The sequence below is a fragment of the Acomys russatus genome, chromosome 13 (genome assembly GCF_903995435.1).
Source record: "Acomys russatus chromosome 13, mAcoRus1.1, whole genome shotgun sequence".
In the NCBI taxonomy this organism is placed as follows: domain Eukaryota; kingdom Metazoa; phylum Chordata; class Mammalia; order Rodentia; family Muridae; genus Acomys; species Acomys russatus.
In genome coordinates, this window is record NC_067149.1 from 23,307,310 (window position 1) to 23,335,290 (window position 27,981).

The window sequence follows — 27,981 nt, forward strand, 5'->3', positions numbered from 1 at the left end:
CCAGGGCCCTCCCAGGCAGGGCCAGGGGGCTTGCAGTGGGCTCAACCCCTTCCCTCTCTGTCCCCATAGTTATTACCTTGGGCTTCTGAGTGACATATTATCAAAGAATCTTAAAGAGAAACATTGGGTCAGTTCTCTGTCATTGTAATGAACACTTAAGAACACCCACGTTTAAAAAGGAGTGTCTCACAGTTCTAAGGGTTCCTGTCTAAGAACAGACAGACCTATTGTTTTATGCCTCTGCTGGGGACTAGAAGGCCACCTCCTAACAGGTGTGTGAGGCGGAGCAAACTGCCCATCTCATGACTGGGATACAAAAGAGAGAAAGAGGCCAGGCTTTCTCCTTCAAGGGCACACTCCAGTGAACAGAAGGCCTTGCTTTAAGCACTACCTGTTCAAGTTTTCACCGCTTTCTGTTAGGTGGACATTAGCCTCCTGTGTTTGTGTGATGTTTAAAATCTGAAGGGCAGCAAAAGGAGCTGGAATAATAAAAATGAACCTCTCTGTGCAAATTGCATCCAAGTGCTTAGCTGCCTTGAGTCCCCGTTGTCTCCTGCTTTAATTCTTCCAGTGTTATTCAGAAGGCAGTTTGGCCAACAGCCTCTCTCACAAATGAATCAAACTCCATCTAGGACAACAGATTTGATGTCTTTTTCTCTACATCTGCCAAATAATAATACATTTGCTTCTGGACCTGCCAGGGGAACCTATGGGCACAAGAGTCACGAGAACACAGGGGCCACGCAACAAACTTGGTCATCACACGAGGGAGGGACCTTGTTGGTCACAGTCCTGCCACTGTGTTTGGCTACCAGTTGGCAACAGTGAGCTACAAACTTGGTCCCTAAGCCAAGCCTGAATTCCAGGAAATTAAAGTTCAGTAAATCACTCTGCGCGGATCTTCTAGAGGAATGTCAAGGAAATGGTATCCTGGATGGCTCTAAAAATAACCAGGTAATTACCGTTGAAGCTCTCTTGGGAAGATGCGCTTAGCTGCAGGAGTGAAGCTGAGAAGGACTCCTTTGTTTGTTGACAGCCCGGTCTCTGTGTAGTCAGCCACCTTTGGAGTGGGTGTTGGCAACCCAATCAATATTTAGGTACTATACCACTGGGTTGACCATAGTTAAAAAACAAGAAATGGTCCCATCGTGTGGCTTCCTTAGGCCATATTGTTTACTAAGATAATCATGCTGGTTTGCCTGACCTTGATTTTTTTTTTTCTTACACCTGCCACACTTAGCCTGAACACTGTGTGGAGAGTACTCACCACCTCGTCTCTTTGTGTTCAGGAGCAATCTATGAAGACCATCGATTCTCTAAATGCTACTTGAAAGATCTCCCACCTTCTTCCAACAAGACTGGAGAATCTAGACATGAAATGCATCAACAGATCAGTGGCAGAGTTTGACCTCTTCAGCGAATTGCTGCCTGCCGTGTAGGACCCATTGGCCACTTTACTTTCTCTTCTTGGTGTTTTAATTTTCCGTCTTGGCAATAGATTTGCAGTTATGAGAAGTATAAAATTGTGTTTGTCTCAAATAGTTTGTTAGGCTCTTCATCAGCCAGAGGCCTACCCCAGGTGTGAATATTTGTTTATAATCCAAACATAGCAAAGTAAACGGTCGCATTTCACACACCCCTTTCCCCATTCAATGCCTTGAATATTTTCTTTGTGATGGTCAATGACTTTGTTTAACTTCAAAAACAGCCTAGATGGAAAGGAAGGCCTGGGAGACTTGAAACTGTTTGTACAAGATCTGAAGTGAGTGATGGCTAGGCTAAGCTGGGCATAGAGTCCTGACACTTTGTCAGTTCCCCAAGGAGGCAGATGTAATGTCCACGACTCACCTGCTATGTGCTGATAGAAAAACAACCCTGTCGTGCATAGATTTTAAGGCTGCATACGTGACCTTTAACCTCAGAACCTTTCCAGAGTTTTCCACTGGGTATCAAACTTCTTTCAAATATTTCCAGCTGGGCATCTCCTTGAGCTGTAATTGTGGCTCAGTGTTTTAACATTGGTGACTATTGTTAGGGAATATTTTCCCTCCTTCATGGCAAGGACCACTTGGTAAAATCTCACTGCTATCCAGAGGCAGGGGTGGGGGTGGGGGTGCCGGAATTGTTAAACCTTAGCCATTTGTCTTCCAGATGAATCTTAGTGTCCTGAAAGGGGAATATTTTTGAGGCTACTCAAGTTCCTGTCCTCTTGTTGTGTTTCTGAAGTCCTTGAAGGATCCTGAAAAACAACTTTTCCATGTTGTAAAGTACGGTGTCTTGACCACAGAGTGGAAACTTAGACATCCAGATTTTAGGAACAGGTGCTAAAATATATATATATATATATAAGGCCTACTAACTGAATTTCAGGGCAAAGTACAAATCTTTTGATATTTTCAAAGATCATTTATTAGAAAAGAAATTTAGGGGGAATACCCAATAAATAACAACATGGGGGCATATCTAGGTGATAGGAAATCAGGCCTGAAACAATACATTTCCCACAAAAAAAAGGGGTTCACAGAAAAAAACATATCTGTTGAGTTAATTCAGAGAAAGAACTGGAGAATTTCATGGAGGAAAAGAAAAATGACCTACAGTTGTCAGTGGCGCTCCAGCAGGGTCTAGGAGTGCCTGGTTTCATCACACTGTCTCTGGAGATAAATCAGAAGTGCTCTGGACTGTGTCACAAGGCAGCAGCTCCCCAGAACTCACAGCGAAACTGAGTGTTTCCACTGTTCCTTCCAAGGATGGTTCATTTGTTTTTCTGGCTTCTCAGATCATCAGACCAAAGGACCCCAACATTTGCAGTGCACATGGATGCTTGGAGATCCTTCATCGAAATTTCCACTGAAGTGAGCTAAAAATAACCCAACAAAAGGGAGGCAGTGGGCACTACCTTCGGAACTATTACCACCATTTCCGTCCTTTCACAGACAAGGACACAGAGATACGGAGGGCTGAATGGTTTCCCTCCCAGGTCACAGAGTGTGTAAGTGATAAATCCTTCATGCCTTTAGTGCCCTGGCACAAAATCCAGTGCCAAGCTATAATGTCCAGCTTACTCTAAACATGGTTCTGTTTTGAGGATTCGATATACTAAGTTTCAAAACCTGTCATAGTCTAGGAATAAACTAGGGTCATACTTACATTTCTGAAATCTCTGTCTGTCTGTCTCTCTCTCTCTTACACACACACACACACACACACACACACACACACACACACATACACACTTGTCCTTTTTTTAGCACCTCTGCTGATGGCAAGTCCATGGATGGTTAAGCATCTTTCATAAAATGGCACAGTATTTGTAATAGCCTATGCCCATCATCCCACCATCTTCAGATAATCTATAATACTCAATGCCATGTAAATATCCATATATTGTATTTTAAAGAGAATAATAATAAGAAAAAAATCTGTACACATTAAGTACAGACATGCGTGGGGTGTGTATGTGTGTATGTGGGTGGATGGACATATGCAGGTGGAGGTGCCCAGGTCCTGGGAAGCTGCAGGACAACTCTGTAGCACATTCATCTACCTTTAACCAACACAGAGCTTGCCAAGAAGGCGAGCTTGGTTAGCCAGGGAGCCTTGGGGACCCACTGTCCTTCCCCATCACTGGAACTGAGAGTATATGCCACCATATCTTGATTTATTTTCTAGAAGGATTTTGTGACTCAAACTCCTGTCTTCATGCTTGTAAGACAAGCACTCTAGTGGCACAGTTGTGTCCCCCTGCCTCTCCCCACAATTATCCCAAATGTTTTTTCTGTCCTCCCATCCCACTCTCCCCAGGTCTGATCTCCCTCATTTCTCTCTGAGTTCCTTTTCCTACGTTGTTCCCTCTCTTCAATCTATTTCCTCTTCTGAGTGAGATTTAAGTATCCTCCTTTGGGTCCTCCCTGTTACTTATCTTTTTGGGTCTGTGAATTGTATTATGGTTATCCTGTGCTACATGTCTAAAATCCACTTATAAGTGAGTACATACCATATGTGTCTTTCTGGGTCTGCGTCACCTCACTCAGGATGATCTTTTCTAGTTCCATCCATTTGCCTGCAAAATTTCCTGATTTCCTTGTTTTTAATAGCTGAGTAGTATTTAATTATATAAATGTACCACAGTTTCTTTATCCATTCTTCGACTGAGGGACATCTAGGTTGTTTCCAGATTCTGGCTATTACAAATAATGCTCCTATGAAAATAGTTGAGCAAATGTCCTTGTTGTGTGGTGCAGTACCTTTCGGGTATATTCCAAGGAGTGTAATAGCTGGGTCTTGAGGTAGCACTATTTCCAATTTTCTGAGAAAGTGCCATATTGATTTCCAAAGTGGTTGTACAAGTTTGCACTTGCACCAGCAATAAAGGAGTGTTCCCCCTTTCTCCACATCCTTGCCAGCATGTGTTGTCACTTGAGTTTTTGATCTTCACCATTCTGATGGGTGTAAGATAGAATCTCAGAGTCGTTTTGATTTGCATTTTACTGATGACGAAGGACAGTGATCACTTTTTTTTACATGTTTCTCAGCCATTTGATATTCTTCTGTTGAGAATTCATTGTTTATCTCTGTGCCCCATTTTTCAATTGGATTATTTTGTTTGTTGGTGTTTAATTTTTTGAGTTCTTATGCATTTTGCATATTAGCCATTTGTTGGTTGTAGGATTGGTGAAGATCTTTTCCCAGTCTGTAGACTGCCATTTTGTTCTATTGAGTATCCTTTGGCTTACAAAAGCTTTTCAGTTTCAAGAAGTACCATTTATTAATTGTTGATCTGAGAGCCTGAGCTGTTGGTGTTCTGGATCCATGAGCAATATTTTGGAGGCCTGGTCTTGGAGCATCTGTCTTGCCTACCCTCAACCATCATCCTGTCTAACCCTGGCCTAGCCTGAAAGATGCTGCTAGAAAGCTGTGGAGAAGTCCTTGTCCCAGCATGTCCAAACCATACCTTCCATAGCACCCAGGGCTCTGGGCCCGGATGTTAAACTTTCGACTCACTTCCAACTGAAACCATCCTCAGCCTCCATACCATCCTGCTCCAAAGAGCTAAGGCTCTAGTGAGGTGCTTTAGAGGTAACCCGCAAGGGGGTGTCTTTGTCAGGCTCCAAATCCCTACCCTTACATTAATATCAAGATGTCTTCATTAGTTATTTTAAATACTGATTTTCCAAGGAAGCTCTTACTTCATTCAAAATAAGGTGTTTGCCTTACTCTGTTTCATGTTTCTCTAGCAAAATGCATAATGCTAGATGTGTTTAATACTGAAAGATGTTTATGTAGCTTATGTGTTTTGGAAGCTGAAAGTCCAGATTGGGGGGTTCCACCTATCTGCCCTCCACACTCCATGAGGGTCTTCTGGTGGCATCACAACACAGAGGGTGATTCAAGGAAGGAGCATATGTGAGAAAGCAAAAGGAATGAAAGGGAGCAGAGCCAGGCCCTGGTTTACTCTTCCATATCAATCCACATTTGTGGGTACCAATCCAGTCCCAAGAGATCTAACCCAGTGCTGTGAGCCTGGTGTTAATCCCTGCCAAGAGTACAGCCCCATGACCCAACTATCTCCCTAAGGACCTGCCCACCTCAGTTCTGTTAGATTAGAGAATTAAACTTCCTCATGGGTTGTACTGGGGACAAACCTCACTCAAAGCATAACAGAGTGTGGGCAGAGGTCCTGCTCGTTAAAACCCTTACCACAGGGGTTGGTGGGACAAAGCTCTGTTCTCTCCCACATCTTTCTGCTACCCACCTGGATTCCCACATTGGCTCCACCATCGAATTTCTGCACCCATCCCACAGGCCCATACACTGGTCCCTCCTCCTTTGCGCGCTAGCCTGCTCATTTTCAATCATCTTGCTGTCAGTCAGCCTGGTCCTCCTTGCCATCTCCTCAGCAGCAGCACTCTGCCATCTAGATAGACCTTGTTTACTTCCTGACTCAGGATCTGGTTCTCCTACCAGGGGACTGGGACCCTCTTGAAGGAAAACGTCATGCTTACTCCGTTTAAGGCTGTGTAGCAGAGCCGAGGAATGCTCTCAACTCCCACTGCATTTTCAGAGGAGGACCTTCACCCCCAACCACCCCCAGTGCAGAAGTAACAGAAGGAGAAATGGCACACTTGGTGTGCATCTGCGGTTTTGACGACAGGGCACTCTCAGAGCCACATGCTGCCCCATGAGCCTTTGCCTCGTAGAAATTGCCTCATAGAAGTTCTCAGGCTGCTGTGGGATCAATGAACCCCGGGTATATTTGCTCCATATACACAGGAGGCAGTCGGGAAATATTAGGTGAACAAGTCAACAAGTCTTTGCAAGCTTGAAAAGCACCAATTTAGGAAATAAAATTCACAGTATCTAAATCAGCATAAAGGGGAAAGCTGGGGAGATGGCTCAGTGAGTGAGTAAGGTACAAGCATGGAGACCTAAGTTCGATCCCGGGCACCCATATTAAAGGCTGGTGTGGTGATAGTGCTGGACAGGAACAGACCAATGGCTCACTGATGAGTCCCAGGTCCTAGGGAGAGGCCTTGTCTCAAAAGGTGTGGGGGGGATGGCGTCAAAGGCCTAGGCTAACTGCTGCTCCCACATGCACCCCTGAAAACACACTCATAAAAAGGGAAGAAGAAAATTAGCTCAAGCTTAGCGATTTCCTCCTTCCTCAAGATCTGTTACCTACATAGTAAACAAAGCCTTGTCTGCAAGAGTGTTGCGTGCCAGCTACACACGCAGAGCAGAGAGCTTGCCCAGGGGCAGTGGTTGTTGCAGGGAAACCGATTCTAGAATAAGTGGGTGAACCGTTGAAGCTTTTCAAGACACAACTCAGGGGTCCTCAGTCCATCGTGGGATGAGTAACAAGACCTTCAGAACACAGGGAAGCCTGTAGTTGTGAAGGATTCGCACTGTCCTGCAGGACACAGAACGGTAGTCACTTCAATTCCGTGAGATCAATTAGACGTAACCTACTGTTCAGGACGCCAAGCCCTGAGGAGAACAATCTTAGCCCTGCTGGTGCGGGTGAGTCATGTGCCTGTGCTTCCCCTGGCAAGGGGACTCTGTCCTTTTTCTCGCTGGGCAGCCTTGTCTGCCAGGCTCATAATGAGAAAAGAACAAACAAGTAGTGTGGGTGTTTCTGCTGCCTTGTATCAACAAGACTCAGTCCTTTAGTGGAGATATACAAGAAGGGGCTGGCTTGGAGCCCCGACAAGGGTCATGGATCTGGAGCAGCAATGGTGAAGGCGGTGGGAGGAGATCTGTGAGTAGGGCGTTGGGTCAGCCAGGAGTGGAAACAGGTGGTGGCAGAGGGCATAGCTGGAGTATGGAAGGCTGTGTCCCTTTCTTACACTGGTTTATATGATCCTTTCAGAAACACTCCAAGCTGGGATTCTCTTGTTATCTGCGTTCCACACGTGAAGTTAAATAAACCTCAGAGAAGTTAAAGAATCCACTAAAAACTGTAGTTAGGGTCTGATTGTATTTAATTACGATGGTCTGAGACAGGGTTTTGATGTGCAGCCCTGGCTTACGCAACCTAAGCCGGCTTTGAGCTCACAGTGATCCCACTGCCTCAGCTGCCCAAGTGCCAAAATTGCCAAGGGTTAATCTTGGCTCACAATTTGCCTTGTAATCTAGATCTGTATACTTGGTAACTGGTCATAACCAATGTTATGTCATCCCTAGCTTCTAAGTGACAAGACAAAGAGAAAAGGTTAGTCTGGAGACAGGAGCAGAATGGGGAGTCTTCATTTTTGCTTACTTTGGAAAAAGGATCTAACGTAGCCCAGGCTGGCCTCAGACTTATAACATAGATAAGGCGATCAGAAAGGCCTGATCCTTCTGCCTTTATCTCCTGTGCACCAGGTCAACAGGCATATCCTACCACGTTGGGGTTTGGGGGAGTGCTGAGACTGAGCACAGGGCTTTGAGTGTGCTAGGCAAACATTCCACCAACTGACCTCTGTCCCTAGCACCCACAGGGACACTTTCTTACAGGTTGACAACACAAGAACGAGACAGCCCATCTCTGGCAGTTCCAAGGTGTATTCGAAAGGAACAGCGAGACATCCCCCTGCTAACAGCTGCCTCGAGGTGTCCAATAAGGGAGAACTCACAATGCTCTGGAGAAAATATGTTCCATTGTTTTTTTTTTTTTTTTAATTTGAGCACACAATAAGAAGCCTAAGCTTGTGGTGAAGATGACGGGAAGAAATGGAAAGATCCAGGAAGAAACAATCAAGAAGTGGTAACCACTGAACCCATCTAATGAGTTCACTGAGTGCCTGGAATAGCTGATGGTTGGTTCTCTCTGTAGTGGCTTTTGACACCAGCAGGGCCAGGTTGGGTTCTTTAACAATAGGTAATTGCCTCCCTGAGCAGCAGTGGCTTTCCATTAAGGAAAACGCATGACGAGGACTCAGGAGATGGCAAGCCATGTGCTCCGGACACAGCGCAGTAGGATTGGTGCCTCTTCCACCTGCAGGCCTTTGCTGCTTAAAGCAAGGCCCCTCCATTATGTTGCCCATGCTGCCCAGGTAACAGGTGCATCTATGGAGCCAGAACCTGCATTTTTAACAGGAACCATGAGAGAGCTTTATACACATTAAGGCCTTGAGTATTTTGGGTTGTCTTGGCATCTTGGTGAAATCTATTCATCTGTGAGTACCAGCTCTCCCCTAGCTATGACCAGAGACTTACTCACTCACATCTTTCATCCATTTCTCTGGAACTTGTATGTTGCTGGCAGTCTCTCACTAGTTATGCACTTAGACCTCCTCTGTGGACTTCATGTCGGTCAGTAGTGTCACTTCAACAAGAGCTTCTAGAAGAAGGCCCTGAGTGACTCAGTTTAGTTATAATTACTCGGTGAAAGTCTTTCCTGGCCAATAGTCTTCAAATATTTTTTTTATTTTTGTACAATGAGCTCCTGTTAAACCAGAAGTCTAAGTGCTATCTCTCCCCATAGGGTTGGATTTCACATTTAGTCAGGCCCAATTTGCAATTGGGCACGCCAAGCATTTCTGGTGTGGATAGAAGTAGGGCTACTGTGGTGGGGAAGGGCAGCAGGAAGGGAGTAGGGGAACTGGAGCAGAGAGTTGGGGAGGAAGATCAGCAAAATTTATGAAAACGTCATAATGAAGCCCTTTACTTTGTATGTTAATTAGGAAAGAACACTTAAAAATGGAAGAGTAAAACTCGGGTCTGGAAACATTTTGTGGTATCTGGGAGGCTGGGCTTCTGGTCTGGAGGGCTGCTCCTAGAGTCCTGCTTACTGTCCTGGTCTCTGGCCACCAGGTACCATGGGAATCTCAATATTTCAGCAAGGAGTATCAGCTGTATCTGGACCATATGTCACTACAGATGAAAGATAAGGTGAGCTGTGCCTCCTATCTGGTGACAGCAATGAGGTATTCTGTACCTACGGGCACCTCTACCACTATGCAGGCCTGTCCTGAGACCCACTCTAATATTCTGGAAATACAGGACAGATGTCATGCCCACAGGTCTGTGTGAGTGCTGGGATTATACAGGGATATGTCAATGGTCTCAAATCACACAGCTAGGTTGGAAGGTAAGGGACTCCCTTTAAATGGCAGGGAATAAGAGCCTTGGGGCTGTTTGTAACTTACTTGGGTCCCATAGTTAGGAAGGAGCTGAGTCAGGGATCAAGGCGCAGTTGAACTGCCTGCTCTGCTCTGCTCACTGTGTGTCAGGTGGCATGGTTTTCCCCAGCTACTCTGCTTCCTCATTTTTCTCACAAAGTTGTCCAAGGGTGAAGTGGCACGAGCCTCCTTCATGTCAACCTCCTGTTTTTATTCTGCTGTCTACTGTGTGAGTAGCAGTGGTCCTAACACACATGTATTTTAATCAAAATTACACCAAGTAAAAAAGTCAATTTCTTAGACCTGCTACTAAGTCACATCTCTTGTGCTTAGCAGCTTCCTGTGGCTTCTGAGCCGGACAACGTGACTATCCACCTTCACAGAAAGTTCTGGTAGGTAACGCTATCTATCCTACAGCTTACCTCCAAACTTGACAAGAAAGAATAAATTTCCACATGTTTAAGTCTTGGTTGCTTATTGCTGAATCAGACAGACACACCATAAAAATTCATTTAAAATGAGCACGTATCAATTTTACATTATAAAACTAACGGTTTTATATAAATACAATTGGACATCAAATGGATTAAAACAGACAAAAGACATTATAAATAATCCAGTTTGGTTGTTTTTAAAAGGAGAAAAAATATTGTGTCAAAAATAGAAAAATTTCAAAATCCTGAGTATATAACAGATCGGGAAAATTATAAACATTTTGATTTATATGCCTGCTCTAAACCAGAGTACGAAGAGGTACCGAAAGTTTACATAACCTTCACATTGAATTGACACAGACCGCACACCAGGTAGGCCCACACATTTCTATGGCCTTGTTGTCTATGTGTTCTGCTATAGGGAACACTGGGGAGATGTGGTTAACCTTCGTGGGAGACACTTTTATAAGGATAAGATATGGTCTGGTGCCCCTTAGTTATTCCTCATATTCTGCTGTTTGCATTTGGGAAGTATACAATACCACTGCATCTTAAATACACTAAGTTACATTGTACTGTCTTTGAACCTGCAGTGAAATTATGACACCATTGTGTATTTTTAAAGATTAAATATTTCTCATAGCTTTGCACTATAGCAAGCAAACCAAAAACTTTTATTGTTGCAGGTCACATGCTCCGCCAGTTCCAACAAGGCTGTTTATTCTTCTTCAACGTGTGTGGGATTCAAGGCAATCAGTTTCTTCCTTCTATGAAGGTGACACCAGGTAAATCTTGGCAAATGGCTGTCAACGTCTATGCTCATCTGTCTGAAAAAGACAGCTCATAAAACCCACTCGACAGGTTGAGGGAATGCAGGACAAGTCAACCAAAGCACCACCATGGACACTTCCAGCAATGAGAAAACACTTACACTTTCTTTTTCTTTCAGTCAGGCATGAGATGCACTCAGTCTCCATGCAGGCAGCACAGATGAAGGAACTGCATTATCTTTCTCCTGTGCATGTGCGTGTGTGTGTGTGCATGCACATACTTACATGTATTTGTATGTGTGCATACTTACATATATTTGTGTGTCCATACTTATATGTATATATGTGTGCATGCATACTGACATGTGTATGTGTGTGTGCATTCTTACATGTATGTGTGTGTGTGCATACTTACATGTGTATATGTGTGCATACTTACATGTACATGTGTGTGCTTAATTTTTCTGAGCCATGGAGGTTTGACATACATGCTGCTCTTTGTTCCTTTCTAGTTTTTAATTCTACTCTAAGGCAGAGGGGAGCCTAGAAAGACTCAACAAGTGGGTTCATGGAGGGTGGCTGGAGCTGTTGTGGAACATTTCTGTCACTGGGAAGAAGGAGTAGTTTCAGGACTGGGGCTCACAGAATCCCTGCCCCCATCTCATCTTTGCCTGAGCCACAAAGGGAAGAGAGCAAGGAAGGAAGCGGGCTGAGAGTCCAGTGTGAGAGTAGGTTCTACCCAGGCCCTGTCCCTAACTCTAACAGCATTTCAGAGTGGCCTGAGTCCCTGTCTGTCAGCAGGGGTGCACAAACTTGGGCTGCTATCCCAGTCTGCACAATTCGAAGTCTGACAAGCAGGAAATCCTACAGAGCAATCCCCATTTGGCCAGAAGCCTCAATGCTGCTCAAAGGGGCTGACATTTGTGACTCCACAGCAACCATATGAACCATCTTGTCTGGATGTGCCCCTGCCTCTGCAGTTCAACCATACCCAGCTGCTTCGCAGAGCCCCCGACTTCAAGCCAACTCTCTCAGGCATGGCTCCTTCCAGACTGGTGACATCCACAGTCTAGACCTGCTACATTTTGCTCTTGAAGGTCTTGATCTCTTCTAATATAGAATCCTCGGGCTACTTGTCAGGGTACCTCCCACTCTTGTCAGCATTAACAAAACTGAGGGCCCCGAATGGTGAGCAAGCCAACTCAGAAGCTCCCAGAGAGACAATGGGATGGGGGAAATCCTGAGACACTTGCAAGTTGAATTTTAATTTTGATGAGACCTGCCGGAAGCCTTGTGACATGTTTTTCACTCAACCCCAGGACCCTTGCTGACCTGCAATGTTTGTTCTCCCCAGTGCTTTTCAGAGTCCCAGCTTTTCCCCAAGGCCTCTGCCATGTGACCTTGAATTAGTCACCCTCTTCAGAGAGCCTTGGGTCCATCTTTCCTAGATGAGGCATCTGTTCTGGAAGGTTCCCCCAGAGGTGCCCCTTTTCTGAAGTTCTCATTACAGATAAAGTATTCCTTCCATGTGCGAACATGTTCACGTGCACACATGCACACATGCGTGTACTTGTGAAGGCTAGAGGTCAATACCGAGTGTCTTTTTTCATCATCCACTCTTTGTTTTCTGAGACAGGGTCTCACAGTAAATAAACCTGGAGCTTGCTCATTCAGTTTGACTGGCCAGCAAACCTCAGGGGTCCTCCCGTCTCTGCTTCCTCTATGTTAACATTACAGGGACATGCTGCTGTGCCCAGGGAATCAAATGGCTGCCCTCATGCGTGTGTAGTGAGCATGTCATGGAGCAAGATGTCCCGCATCCCCTGAAGCAATTTCTTCTTCAACCCCTACCCAGACCTTGTCTATGCTGTGAGACATTATAGAAACACTCTTCTTTGGCGCTTGCTCTGTGCTTGTGTCGATAGTGTACCCAGACATATTACCCAAGTATTGTATAATGTTTTTGAATCCTTTGAAAAACAAAAACATCATTTCTGCACGTTTGCACTTTGCAACTCCACTCAGATTTCTGTCAGGCTTGCCCAGACAAGGTGGATCGATTTGTTGTTCAGAGGCAACTAGCAACTGCTGTGTAAATAAAGATATAGATTCACACTGGGCTTCCTGTTTTGCACTTGTGTTTCCCCAATAGCCACAGTTACTAAAGACCTTAGCGCTTGCCTTCTAACAGCTGTGTAGCATCTCTGTAATAGTAATGGTGATAAAAGCAAGGAAGTATAGTAACAACTGCAAGGTGGAGACCGCTGCTTGCCAAGTCTTATTTAATCTTCATGGAACTCCGAGGGGGGGGAAAAAAAAAAGCAGTCAATATTGGTCCTATTTTACTAATGAGAAATTTCAGAGCTAATACAAAACTCAATGTCTTATTCCACTTGTTGCCCGGCAGTTAGATTTTTTTCTAGTCACTTGCTGTAACAAAGATGCAACTGAATCTCTTGGCCCAGGTGCAGATGGGATGGGAAGAGATGGGCAGAGCTAGGATATGGCATGTGCACACTGCCACACTTCCGCTGGCTGTCTTACCACTGGAGAGTGTGACAAAGAAGCCACTGTGTTGTACAATTAATAGAGGCTAATAAAAGTGATTGGGTCGGGGCCATTAAGATGGCTCAGCTCGTAAAAGCTCTTGCTACTTAATTCTAACAACTTGCGCTTCATCTCTATAATCTTAATAAAGGTGGGAGGTGAGAACTGTCTCCACGAAGCTATCCCCTGACCCTCACGTGGAAGCCACGTCATTCTTGTGCCTCCCACAACAATACACACACATACGCATACGCCGCACACTAACAAATCGAAAATAAGAGTGAATGGATAATGAGAGGCCCTGTGGACTATGAGAAGGACAGAAAGGGAGGTGGGGTTGGCAGGATGCAAGAAGGGGATGGGTGGAGGCATCCTTCCAAATTGTAGACCATCCACTTCTCAGTTGCGCAAGAACATTTAAAGGGTATCTCCCACTCTGCACCCCACACCTCCAGGGCAACTTCTGGCTTTCACCCTTTCTTTGTGGCCCCTTGGACCTTCCACCACCCCAGACCATCTGGGCCCCAGCTGCACCAGCTTTGTTAGGCTTAGGCAAGACGTCAAGCCCTCCAGTATTTACTTTATCCCAAGTACATTAAGGAAGGCAGACAGGCTCCATACATATGCACCATTTACACAGACGTCAGGCACAGACGTGGGCTCATTTTTCATTCTTTAATCCGCAGGTATGAACTAAACCATAACCTGCCTCCCCGACATGGCTGCATCAGTATTCTCTCAGGCTGGAACGTGGTCTCCCTGCTCTTATCCGCCGTTTAAATATAAACACGCTACATGGCATTTGTTTTATGTCAAAGGAATGCAATGTGTTTTTCCTAAGACAGGACTCAATTCAAACATGGTGTAAAAGTTTAATATTCCAGAGGTGTTCGCAGTGGGAGGGGATATGCATGCTACCTTCCTCAGGGAGCAGGCTTATCACTTGAGACACATTTCTGGAATCTGAGATGTTCCTAGTTTCTCAGATAATTGAGATCCTTACGTCCAAATGTGTGCCATATAGTTAGGTTGTTTTAGTTAGGGTTTCTATTGCTGTGAAGAGACACCATGACCACTGCAACTCTTATAAAGGAAAAGATTCAATTGGGGCTGGCTTATAGTTCAGAGGTTTAGTCCATTACTGTCATGGTGGGAAGCATGCAGCATGCAGGCAGACATGGTACTGGAGGGGGAGCTGAGAGTTCTACATCTGGATCTGCAGGCAGCAGGAAGAGAGACACTGGGCCTGGCTTGAGCATTGGAGGCTTCAGAGCTCACCCCACAGTGACACTCTTTCTCCAAACAAAGCCACACCTACTCCGACAAGGCCACACCTCCTAATAGAACCATTCATTCCTTATGGGTCTATGGTGACTATTGTATTCAAACCATCACATAGGATAATACTGGATTCTCAGTAGTGCATCTTAAAATAATGGTCAATTGGGCTATAGATTCTTATTTTCATTGAGAGGTGGTTATATGTTATTATTGGTATTAGACAGAGAGAAAACTAGGTTGGATTCAAGGACATCTCTCTTTTCCTTTATATTTCTTTCATAGGTAAGGAAATAGGAGCTGAAAAGAAAGGGGGATATAGAAATATTGAGAGAGACGATAGAACAAAATGTAGATTATTGAATCCACTCCTCAACTCAAGGCCTTAATTGTTACTCACAAATAAGGTTATTTTTAATTCATTGGTATAGAACTTTGTACATCGATGCAAATCATGGTCATATCAAAAAGTAGTCTAATTTTATCACAAGAATATATATTCTAGGTCTAACAGATAGAAATGATTCTATAGATGCATAAGGTAAAATAATTAAACAAGGTCTTCAAAAGCCTCAGAACCCTACAGAATATGGCATTTAAAGATGTTTTTATTATTCTAAAGATTCTTTGACAACAAGACAAGTTAACTCCTTGCAACGCCCAGCCTACCTCAAAGAAGATGATCAACATCAAAGAACCTCCTTATAGAGTTGGCTTCAACTGTGGCAAACCAGCCAGTGGGCAGTATGTTCTTGTTTATGCCACAGACAGAATTTTGCCTAAAAATAGGCACATTTAGTTGCAGGCAAAGTCAATGGCCAAACTCTGCCAAGACAGGGTAAGCAAGTCCTCAATAGCTCCTGCCTTGCAAATATGTCTATCAGAGATATTGGGCCAGAAGGTCAAAGATGATGCTCCAACATTACAGAGAGTGTTGTGTAACTGTTCAGGCAGTAAACTGTCTCAGTCATATTTTCATTTTGGAAGCTGCTAACTTGCACTTCTGGTTCACTCAGGTATTTAAGTTTTATCCTTTCTCAAGTCTCTGATGGGGTTGAAAACCAGATAGTTTAGTCTTACAATTAGGGGTTAAGGTGTTTTTAGATCAAGATAGATGTTTTAAGTTAATATAGATGTGATAAATATTGATTTTCATTCAGAAATTTAGACCCAACAAGATAGGAAAGATGCTTTCTTCAAGTTTGACAAATACAAATAGCCAAATCACTACGAATGTAACATTTATATAACTCCTTATTGTCTCATGGTTCTTCCTGCTGTATGTAGTTTATTTTATTCATGTGTAATAATATAAATGTATATTTTAAAATGATAAAAATAAATGAATGCGATTAAAAAAATAATAGTCAAACTCATAAGCAGAATGCAGAGAAGTCAGAACACTCATAGCCCTGTGTAGAATGTGCCAATGAGGACCCAAGTTCAGATTCCCAGTACCCACATAAAACACTAATGGTGTCAGGGCATGTATGTAATCCAAATACTGGAGAGGCTGAGTCAGGAGGATCCCTGGTGCTTGCTGCCCTGCCTGGCCAGTAGAATCAACGAGCTCCAAGTTCAGTAAGATACCCTGTATCAAAATAATAAAGTGGAGGGGGATTGAAAAATGCCAGCATTGATTTCTTACCTATACACACATGCTCCATACCCATGCACAGGCAACTGCGCGCGCACACACACACACACACACACACACACACACACACACACACACACATATGAACATATATACAAACATGCATGTGGTGGGCAGAAAACAATTTTGGGTGTCATTCTTCATGTACCATCCACCTCTTCGTTGTTGAGTCAGTAGCCAGCAGGCAGAACAGAGAGCCCCAGGGATCTGGCCATCTCTGCTTCCTCAGAGCTGGAATTACAAGCATATACTGCCATGCCAGACGTTTTAAAATTAATTAATTTATTTCTTCACTTTACATCCTGATTGTAGACCTTCCCTCCTCTCTTCCCAGGCCCACATCTCCCTCCCCCTTCCCCTTCCCCTATTCCTCAGAGAAAGGGAGCTCCCTGCCCCACTGAACCCACCCCAGCTCATCAAGTTGCATTAGGACTGAGCGTGTCCTCTTCCCCTTTGGCCTGGCAAGGCAGCCCTGCCTTAAAACGTGCACCTAGTCAAACTCAGGGTTCTATGATTGTCTGCTAAGCATGTAATGGATCAAGTTTTCTCTCCACTTTCCATTTCCACTTTCCTCAGCTCTGTAACCTTGGGCAACCCACTTTATCCCTTTGCCCCTTCTTTCTCTTTGTCTTCCTTTCTTAGTGCCACAGTTTGGATACTCCCTATCCTCCAGCCCCATGCATTAACGGCTAGAGCCCAGCCTGGTGCTATTGGCAGGTGGCCTAGTAAGAGAACCCGAGGCCACCAGAGTTGTGCTCCTGAGGAGACTGTGGGGTGCCAGGCCCTTCACTTCTTCTCTTTTTAATCCCCAGTCATGTGTTTGACATGGTGTGTGACCATAGACCCAAAGCAATGGGGTCAACAGCCATATACAGAGACCTCAAAGTCTATAAAGCAAAAGCAACTGTTTCAGGACTTTGATACAGTGTCTGAGACTAGCACACCCATGAAGCTAGGAGTGGTGTAGGCCTGAGGTACGTAGGCTTCAAAGCATAACGCTATTAACTTCGCAGGAACGTGCTGCCAGCCTCTGATACCTTAACACATCAGTGGACCTTAATCATTTCTGCTGTGATACACAGGTGGGTATAGGAACAGGAGAAAAGAAAATGTTTATGGGGTACAAGGAGGAGGAGGAGGAAGAGGAAGAGGAGGAGGAAGAGGAAGAGGAGGAGGAAGAGGAAGAGGAGGAGGCCTTCTCAAAGCAGGAAACCTCCTGATAAAACGCAGGTCATAAACTACCCTCATGGGAGTGTGAGCAGCTGCCGAGTGTCTGTGACGAGGACAGAAACTCTTGGAAGAGCAAAGAGTATTAACAAAAATAAAGACAGGGCCAAAGACACACTTAATTGACGTTACAGTTCCACATAGACTGGGCCTCGAAACCGATCTGCAGGCTCAGGAGAAAATGCAGCTCCTGTCACCGCCCATGTGAACTGCTACCAGGGAAAGCACATTTACCTTGGAGTCTTGTGGAAGATTCCAGCTCAAGTAGCTGTGCTCTCCTATTTCTCCTCATTTCTTGGGTTGACTTTCTGGATGGTTCTCTGGTTTGCCTGGGGTCACTCATGCGCTCCTTCCTCATATGAGTTCCTCCTTCCACAAGTCCGCTCAGCTCTCCCTTTAACAGGTTCAAGTCTCTCTTCCCACTGTTTCTTTAATGGTGTCTTCTCACGTGGTGTAAGTGACATCCACATCTTTGCTGCACACCTGGCCTATGCACCCTGGGCTTCCATCTGCTAAATGTCAGCAGCCCTACCTCCCAATTGTGGTTGAGTGAAAATGGCTACAGATGTGGCCAAATGTCCCCGTACACAGATTATTTCTAGATATGAGACATGGTGAAAAATTGTTTTTATTCATACCTATAACATACTATTATTTTTAAATTGCACTCTATTTGTGTGTGTGAGTGTGTGTACACGTGTGTCACAGTGCACGCATGGGGGTTAGAGGACAATTTGTGGGGACTGGTTCTGTCCTTCTACCGTATGGGTCTCATGAATAGAGCAGGGATTGTCAATCCTGGTGGCAATTTTCTTTACGTGATGAGCTGTCTCTGCACTTTGACACATTGTTACTATTATGGCAGATGAAGAAAGGAGACTCACAAGGACTGTGAAACCTTCTCAAGGTCTCAGGTGCAGGAAGCGAGGGAATCCAGCCTCTAACCCCGGCAGCCTGCCTGGAGACCCTAATCTACGCTCGCTGCGCTTCTGTCTTGAATACTGACTTCGGACAGCCGCTGAACTCCGGGGATTTCTGACTCCTGACACCTTGTGAATTTTAAGACTAATTGAACATGTTTCAAAGTATTTGCCTCTAAGTGTAAGCCGCCATGGCTCCGAAGAAAGGAATTCTTTCGGTGGCGGTTCTGGGGAAGAGAGGCGCTCAATGAAGTCAGTATGAGTGTGAGTGGAGCTTGTCTCCTGACTCAGCCATCTCCTCTTTATTAAGCATCTTTCTCCAGCCTATCATGCCTAATTCATTACCACATTTCATTACAGAAATTTTCAGTCAGAGGGTGCAGTTAATTTCAAGTTCAATCGTGATGGATGTTTCTGATTTAATGCTGATTTCTCTCAGAATGCTGACGAGCCTTGTGGAGCCTGGCTTGCTGCGTGATATCCTAGGGAGGCCATTTCCAACAGCCATGCTGGGGGAATCTAGGGGAGGCATCTGTTTAGATTTCCCCCCATTAGTGTTTTATCTGCTCAGGATAAATCACAGAAAATGCACAACAGGCTGATCATTTGCAGGGAGGAGCTGCAAAATGAAGTCAAATTTAGACATAATGCGGTTATGAGGCTTCATCATGTCGCGTGCTGTCAATGGTCAGACAATGCCGTCCCTGCTACACCTGCTTTTAGGGGTGGGGGGACCCTCATCCAGCCAGTAATTCTTAATTAAGTTAACATTTTTAGTGTATGTAATCTGTAGCCCCGAACGACCTATAATTATCATTTAGAGAAAACCATACGGCAACGCATTACCAGCCTCACCAGTCTTAACAATAAGCTGTGACTCCAAGGGCATTGTACAAACAGGCTATAAGTTTAGAGGCAAGATGAATTTCAGTCATTTTTTTATATTAATTCTGAATAAGGAATTCATTGCCTTTTCAAATTATAATAAATTGGATGGCCATTTCTCACTAAACGAATCAGGGAAATTGAAAAATTACTTCTCTGGGAGCTGTTTTCTGCATCCCATTACTTTAAAGGCTTTCTCCCTTTCTTTCCCCCCTCTCTCTCTGGGTTTATTATCTCGATGTATACACTAATAGACAGCTGTATTGCCAAGACGATGCTCTTCCTCTCCTTTAAAGGAGAAGGTGAACTCTGAAAAATGTTAACCGTTCAGGTAATCTCATTGCAGGGAGAGTCTGGAGCCTGCCATGAGAGCTGCCATTAAAGAACCTCAATTAATACTTAGACCAAGGGCTTCCAAAGGGACTGATATTTCTGCCTCAGGGACACACTTCCCGGGGGAGCGTGGAACCATGAGTCATGTTGAGGGCAAGAAGTCACCAAGGTTGCACCTTGTGGAGGCTCACATATCTTCAGAATTCTTGGTATTATTAAATTAATCTGATGTTTAAATGTTGCCTTAGTGTTCCTATTGCTGTTTAAAAAACAAACAAACAAACAAACAAATAAAAACAAAACAAATAAACAAAAACCCACCACCATGACCAAAAACAACTTGGGGAGGAGAGGGTTCAGTCTTGTGGACACAAGACTTCTACATCACAGTCCACCGCTGAAAGAATGAGAGAAGTCAGGGCGAACCTGTGGGCAGGAGCTAATGTAGAAACCATGGAGGAGTGCTGCTTCCCGGCCTGCATGGCTTACATGGCTTGCTCGATCTGCTTTCTTATATCACCCAGGACCGCCGTCTGGGGTTGGGGGGCACCACCCATAGTGAACTTCACCTCCCATATCAAGAAAATGCCCCACAGGCTTGCCTATGGGTCAGTCTTATGGAGGCATTTTCTCAGTTAAGATTCTCTCTTCAGCTGGGATTAGTGGTGCACAGCTGTAATCTCAGCACTCAGGAAGCAGAGGCTGGTGGATCTCTGAGAATTCGAGGCCAGCCTGGTCCACAAAGTGAGTCCAGGACAGCCAGGTCTACACAGAGAAATCCTATCTCAAAACACCAAAAAAAAAAAAAAAAAAAAATCAGATTCTCTCTTCCCAGATGACCCTAGCTTGCACCAAGTAGACGTAAAAACTAGCCATCACTGACATACATTAATAGTCCCACAGAGCAGAAAGATAGTTGTGACAATGATTCTGAGATGGAAACAGCTCACCTGGTAAAGCTCTTGCCTTGCAAGGAGGACATGAGTTAGATCCCCAGAGCCCATGTTTAAAAAGCCAGGTGTGGTGACGTGTGTACAATCCCAGTGTGTGGGAGACAGAGACACGCAGGTTCCTGGCACGATGGCCTGGCAAACTGAAGGACTTGGTGAGTTAGTTCCAGGCCAGTGAGAGACAACAAGGGGCACAGTGCCTAGGGAAGGACAGCTAAGGTTGTCTCCTGGCTTCCAAACGTAAGTGCACACACACATGTGAATGTTCACAGGCACACAGAAAAGAAAAGAAAGGAAAGTGGATCCATAATAAAGTAAGGGACTAAAGCAAAACAAAGCAAAACAAAACAAACCCTGAAAGCGATGCTTGTTTCACCTTTTCAAAACTCTTCCCACTGGCTCTTTCATGGACACCTTATTGTATTTATATTTAATTTTATTTTTGTGGAGTTTTTAATTATTGTTTTTAAAATGAGTGCACCGATCATGGATTTCCTCTTCTTTACATTTAGGCAGGACTAGGTGTTGACCTCGGGGTCTTATGCATGTGAAGTGAGTTCTCTGTCACTGAGGTCTGTGACCTTAGCCCTTGGACCTCATTGTGACTTTTCATTATGTAATTGTTCTTGGCTCATATTTACCTCCTCCTCACTCCCTGCAAATAGCTTCCCTTCTGTTTTCATATTACACATATGTAAGCATACATTCATGTGTCTATTGTGTAGTATAAAATATCAATTCTGTGATATATATCACAAAAATATATATGTTTATATGTATATTTGTGTATATATGTTTATATGTATATATATGTTTATTTTACTTAGCATGATGATGTCTAGTTCCGTACATTTTTTCTCCAAGACAGGGTTTTTTTGTGTAGCCTTGGCTGTCCTGGACTAACTCTGTAGACCAGGCTGGCCTCAAACTCACAGCAATCTGCCTGCCTCTGCCCCCGAGTGCTGGGATTAAACGCATGCACCACCACCACCTGGCCATACATTTCTTCTTCTTTTTTGTTTTTTTTTTTTTTTTTTTTTTTTTTTTTTTTTTTTTTTTTTTTAGAGACTTCACATTTATTAACTGGTGTGATAGATACAACCTGGAATTACTGAATTCCAATAAATAAAATTCCACTTTTGAACATTTGATCTGTTATTTTTTAGCACCAACAGACTTGGTAACTGCCTGATGCTAACCCAACACCTCAACAATTCTTTCTCCACTGTCCATTCAAGTCTTGGTCCGTCACTCTGAGAGGTGTGGCTACTGCCCGCCTTTCTGTACGATCTGGGCAAACCGACCGGTGATAGCAAGAGTGGTGTCGATGAAGCGGTCCACGCAGCTAGAGAGGCAGTTTTCAGTGCGGGAGTCTAGCCGATTCCCTGGCTTCTCCACACACTTATCCCAACATAGTTCCATGAAGTGATGCACCTGCGCAGTGAACTGCGCCTTCTGCTGCTCGGCGGACACCAGGCGTTGTAACTCGGCTTCGCCAGCTTCGCCTAGCTCGGCCATAGTCAGCGTTAGGAGCTTCGCTGGTGTGCGCATGCCCATACATTTCTTCTTTAAAGCTGGGTAAAACTTCACTGCGTAGAGATGCCATGTTTCTTTACCCACCAACTTGTTGTGGGGCACTTAGGCTAACTTCCAATCTTGGCTGTTGTGAACACTGTGGTGATAAATACGAATATGCAGCTATCTCCCCACTATGCTGACTTACATTCCTGGCATATACCCTGTAAGTGGTATTAAGATTTTAAACATGATGAGATTTTTTTTCCTAAGTAAGAACATTTCTAATCCAATAATCAAAGCCTGTGTATAGTAAAAATTTTAAATATGGTATCTTTTTTTTTTCCAGTATTGGGAGACAGCTTAGTTGGTAATAATGGTATAATGCCAGCTGTATAAATTTGAGGGCCTGAGCTTGTACCCATGTAAAATAAGGCATAGTGGCACACACAAGTCATCTCAGCACTGGGGAGGCAGACAAGAGAATGCCTAGAGCTCTTGCTTAGAAGAATGGATGGGCTTTAGGTCCAAGGAGAGATCTCATCTCAAAAAAATAAGAAAGACACTATATATATATATGAAATGAGGTACTTATAAATCTTTCAGCAGAATGCCTTCACATAATACATATGCAATAACAACAAATGATACTTAATATAGGCATATAAATTATAATTTTTATAATAAAATATGTAAATATATAACATCTCTGTTATTTTTTTTATTTTTTATTTTTTTGGCAATCTCTCATCTTCTAAAAAATCTTAATTTGCATCCACACCAAGAAAGAAACCTTCCTTGCCATCACATCAGAACTATTATCTTCTACAATACCTTAGTGCTTAGATTTCACTTGTACCTATTTTATTGTACTATAATGGTCCCCTTTGATAGGCCAAAGCCTCCTTGAAGACAAGAACCCTGGCAGCTCCGACATCATTCCTCCTACGGTGCACAGCACAGCGCCTGTCATGTGGCAGAGGCTCAACAGACATTTGTTAAGTTGAACAAAAACACCCGGCTTAGAGACAAAGAGAACGCTCCCATCTTTATGCCCAAATGAACATGGGAATGTCGAGAATGTTTTTCTTTGGAAGAAAGGAAGAAAAAAAAAAAAACACCAAAAAAACAAACCTCAGGGGCTTACTTGAAAATAGCCCGAGTGCTTACAGAGAGGAGTGCCAAATGCAGTGCATAAGCAGCCCGGGCCGGTGCAGCCCGGTGCTAGGAAAGATCCTTGCCTCTTTCTTTGGCTCAGCAGCTGCAGAACAGATGGGAACAAGTGGGGCTCAGTCACACTGCCACTGGGCTGGGGAAAGAGGGCCCGCCAGGCTCTAACAGTCAGGGGCATGTTTCGTTTAAAGCTCACCACCACTTTGTCCAACTACCCTGATGGGTTTTGTTCTTCATGGGGTGGGGGATGGGGTGTGCTGGCTCTAAAAGATGCACACAGAACCTTCATGATGGTCAGAAGCAGAGATATGAACCATCTTACCTAACAAATCTCCCCCCCACCTTTTTTTTTTTCTTCCCTAAGATCTTATATTTTCTTCAACCCACAGAGCGACATGTTTGGGACAAATGTAGTCAGAGTGGCGGGAAGCATCTGAGAAAGGAATTTGGGACCAGAAAATGTCTGCGGATGGGGCTGAGTCTGCAGAAAGTGCAACAGTTTGGCCCAAAGCCACTGCCACACAAGCAAAATTCTAAGCAACTGTGTATCCTCCCCTCCCCCACTGCCCCCAGGGTTGAGAAAATGAACTCCATCCATCCTGCCTAGCTTTGAGGAAGTTTCCACTTTATCACGGGTCCACGCCCAGGCCACAAAATAAGGGGCAGCCTTTGCTCCTTCTCCGATTAATGAGCCAATTGGTACACCCATTCAACACCAACCAGGGTGGCACTATAGGTATAGGTAAGGTGAGGTGACACAAAGCTGAGGAAGTGGTTGCCCTCCAGGCGTTCCCAACTTTGTTGGCGACAGGCCGTAGCATGCCTTTACAACATGGTAGTGACAAGCCCCCCCCCCCAGAGAAAAATTTGCTCAGATAATCGAGAAGAGAGTCAGAATATTTGTGTTTCACTCTCCTCAACAACTAGTAAGACGAGGGTCTTTTGCCAGCCCAGAGGGAACACTGGAGGAGACTAGCAGCGAGCAAGGATTCTAGAAAAGGTACCTGGCACCAGAGTGGAGTTTAGACACTCCCGCGGAACAGTCATGATAGGACGGCGCTTGGAGAAGTGACTTGTGTATCAATCCCTTACGGAAGGGAGTAAGTGGTTTGCAGGACTGTAAAGGTGTTTGGGAAGCCCCTGAGTCATGGTCTTTTTAAAAATTTATTCATCCTACATCCCAATTGTTATCTTCTTGCTTGTATCTTCCCCTACCCACCCTCCCTTCCTCTTCTGCCCTATTTCCCTCCCCTAGAGCTCTGACAGAAGGGGACCTCTTCCCCCCACCATCTGACCACAGCCTATCAGGTCTCATCTGGATAGCCTGCTTCCCCTTCCTCTGAGTGCCTGCAGGGCCTCCCCACCAAGGGGAAGTGACCAGACTGTGGGCAACAGAGTTCACTTCGAGGCAGTCCCCGCTGCCTCCACAACCGTGGAGAATGAGCTGCCCGTTCCCTATACCTGAGCTGCAGGTCTAGGTTCTCTGTATGCATTGTCCTTGGTTGGTGCTTCGGTTTGTGCAAGCCCTCCCTGGGTCCAGATCTGCTGGCCTTGGTGATTCCCTGTGGGGCTCCTGAACCCTCTGGGTCCTTCCACCCCACCCGTACTCTTCCATACCACTCTCAGTGCTCCACTCAGAGTCCAGCTGGGAGTCCCAGCATCTGTTCTGATGTCCCACTAGGTGGAGTCTCTCAGGGGACATCTATGTTGGGCCATTATCCACTTACAAGTGAGTACATACTATGTGTGTCTTTCTGGGTCTGGGTTACCTCAGTCAGGATCATCTTTTCTAGTTCCATCCATTTACCTACAAATGTCAAGATTTCTTTGTTTTTAATAGCTGAATAGTATTCCATTGTGTAAATGTACCACAGTTTCTTTATCCATTCTTCAGTTGAGGGACATCTAGGTTGTTTCCAGATTCTGAGTATTACAAATAAAGCTGCTATGAACACAGTTGAGCAAATGTCCTTGTTGTATGGTCGAGTATGTTTTGGGTATATGCCCAGGAGTGGTATAGCTGGGTCTTGCAGTAGCACTATTTCCAATTTTCTGAGAAAGCGCCAGAATGATTTCCAAAGTGGTTGTACAAGTTTTCTTAACCTGCGTCCAGATCTGAAATCCATATACACCCTGTGCTAACTATCTAGTCCAGTGGTTTTCAACCTTCCTAATGCTGTGACCCTTTCATACAGTCTCTCATGTTGTGATGGCCCCACCCCACAACTATAAAATTATCTTCATAACTATAATTTTGCTACTGTTATGAATCACAATGTGAATATTTTTTGGAAATAGAAATTTGCCACTGGGGTTGAGTCCCACAGGTTGAGAACCACTGATCTAGAGCCCTTTTCTGTGTGATGGGCAGGCACGTAAATGAGAGTCCCACTCCTTTATAGCTCAGCATAAGGGACGTGGAGAGTTGACACCCTGCCATCCTGTACTCGGGAAGCCCTGTGTTCTCGTTCTGTGCAGGCATTTCTGGGTCTAGTTCTATAATTTTGTGTCATCTCCTGTGTCTCTAAAGCTTTGGGCCCCAAGAGAGCCAAAGACCGGAGAAAACTCAACAAGGATCCTGTGGCCCTGTGATGGCTGTTTTCCAGAAACACAGCTAAGGTCTAAGGGGAAATCACACGTAAAGAGTTCAGAGGACTCATGGGTAGTTCCCATCTGTGCTGCCTCAGCCTCTCGCTGTCGTGTTTCCCCTCTATAATGGACTGGATCCCTTGACCTGTGGGTGGAAACCAGCCCTTTTTCTCTTCAGTTGCTTCTCGCCAGGCATTTGCTCTCAGCAATGAGAGAGGTAACTAATATACATGGCACCTTTGGCTTGAGTCTTGGGTCAGGCATTGACTTACAGGACTTAGTGTGCAAATGTACAATCAAGTGTGAGAAAGTGGAGCAAATTACAGAATTGGAAAAAACAAAAGAAAAAGCACTACATCTTGGAAGAGCTGGAATAACAGAATGGCAGGTATCAGACAGGATGAGACAAAATGTCCATGTTGTTAATATAATAATGAAAGGGTAAAAATCATCTCCAAGCTGTAGCCATGGCCTATTTATTTAAAACAATATGACATAAAACAAGACTCTTGCACAAGAAAAGGACCTGACGAGGTCCTCAGAGATCATTCTAATGGGATTTGGGGCCTTGACAAAGTTAAAGGATGCAGACATTTCAAAGACATTTTTTCCCCTTCTTTTCCCCTCCCACGGCAGTGACTCACTGTGGAAACCAGTAGGACGATATCAGTGGAGAACTTGACAGTTATCATAACAAGGAAGGGAAACGCGGCCAGCGGACCCCTTTCATGATAATCTCAACAATACAATCTGTAAAGCTGTGTGAAACTCCACCTTATAGGCTGTGTGCCAAGTATTGGGGTGGCTAGAGGACGTGGTGGCCCAGGACAGACTTTTATTTTCCTTTAGTTTTCTGTGTCTAAAATAGAGCTAGGGAATTACATAGCTATCTGCACTATATTTTTGTGAATTTTTACCTCATCTTCTAAAATAGCAACTAATGCCAAGAAATAGAGAGTTCTAGAAAATGCTGAAACAGTGTAACACATTGCTCCACCACCACCAAACTCTTTGCCCAAGTAACTGTTGAACTTCTCTTTTCTCTTTTTCTTTCTTCCTAAACAAGTTTTATGCACATGCGCTGGGTGCACATAGGCAGGAGGGTCATAAGTTTCAACCCCAACCCCCACTCCTACCTCCCCACAAGTGAGCTGGAACACAAAGAAAACAGCTGCAGCTGTAAATGGTGAAAAGAAAGACAGAGGCAAAAAGATGGCTGAAGATCAAGGGCTGGGGTTGTTTGGTGAAATCTGAGATTTTTTTTTTAGGTTATTTTCAAGCCCTCGAACTTTGTGCTTTTCTGAGAATACCCGCTCTGATCCCTCTTGTGCCACTTCCTTTCCGCCCAAATGACTGTTCTCTTTTAGTTTCCATAAAATCACCTGTACACATTGATAATATCTGTGGTCCTTGAAAGGAAACCATGACAAGCTTTGTTTGGGAGGAGTTTGGTTATTCCACAATGAGGGAAAGAAAAAGTTGAAAGTTTACGTATAAATGGGGACCTGTGAAAAGCCTAAGGTTCGACTCAATGAACATCTAACAACGTGAAAACACAAAAATTAGGTAGCGCAAAAATAAAGAATCGTCACTGGCACCCCAGAATCCCTCCTGGGTCTGCTTTCTGGTACCACTTTTCTTTCCTCATGGCATTGTTACTTGCATCAGGAGAGTCATTTTTGTCTGATTTCTCCAGGTGCTCCCAGGCATTTGGCAATATTTGGAAGTGTTGGTGACTGCAACAAATGGGGAGTGGGTGCCTCTGGCATCTGTAGCTAGGTAGCACGAGAATATCCCACAATACGCAGCACTACCCCCAAAACCAGAAAGTACCTGCTTCCAAATGTCACTAATAACGCAAGGGTTGAGAAAGCTTGCTTTATACAAAAGGTGCCACTCAATGTGTTTTCTTTCATGTGTGCTGTCATTTGCTCACCACAGGACCTATGAAATCTATCTATCTTGTTGCATGCATCAGAAGTGCACTTGTCCTTCAGGCTTTGAGGTTTTCCCTCCAATTGCTTTTGCTTTGGTGTATGTGTTCCTATGTGCATGTGTATGCATGCATGTATGTGAAGGACAAATGACAACTTTGCCCTGT

General features: G+C 44.4%; 1 protein-coding gene and 1 long non-coding RNA gene across 2 annotated transcripts; one reads left to right on the forward strand and one right to left on the reverse strand.

Annotated features, from left to right (window-relative positions):
• The first annotated feature begins 10,722 nt into the window (after positions 1 to 10,722).
• LOC127196837 (uncharacterized) lies at positions 10,723 to 26,729 on the forward strand. The gene is made up of 3 exons (XR_007831556.1): positions 10,723 to 10,821; positions 17,202 to 17,370; positions 26,517 to 26,729. It is a non-coding gene; the product is annotated as an uncharacterized LOC127196837 (long non-coding RNA).
• Positions 21,812 to 22,150, reverse strand: LOC127196836 (mitochondrial import inner membrane translocase subunit Tim8 B-like). Its single transcript, XM_051154590.1, has one exon. The coding sequence runs from the start codon at positions 22,119 to 22,121 to the stop codon at positions 21,870 to 21,872; it is 252 nt and encodes an 83-aa protein (XP_051010547.1). The 5' UTR covers positions 22,122 to 22,150; the 3' UTR covers positions 21,812 to 21,869.
• Positions 26,730 to 27,981: the final 1,252 nt, after the last annotated feature.

Bases quoted from the DNA above. Each gene is read 5' to 3' on its own strand.
- LOC127196836 (XM_051154590.1), bottom strand. From the start codon at position 22,121: ATGGCCGAGCTAGGCGAAGCTGGCGAAGCCGAGTTACAACGCCTGGTG.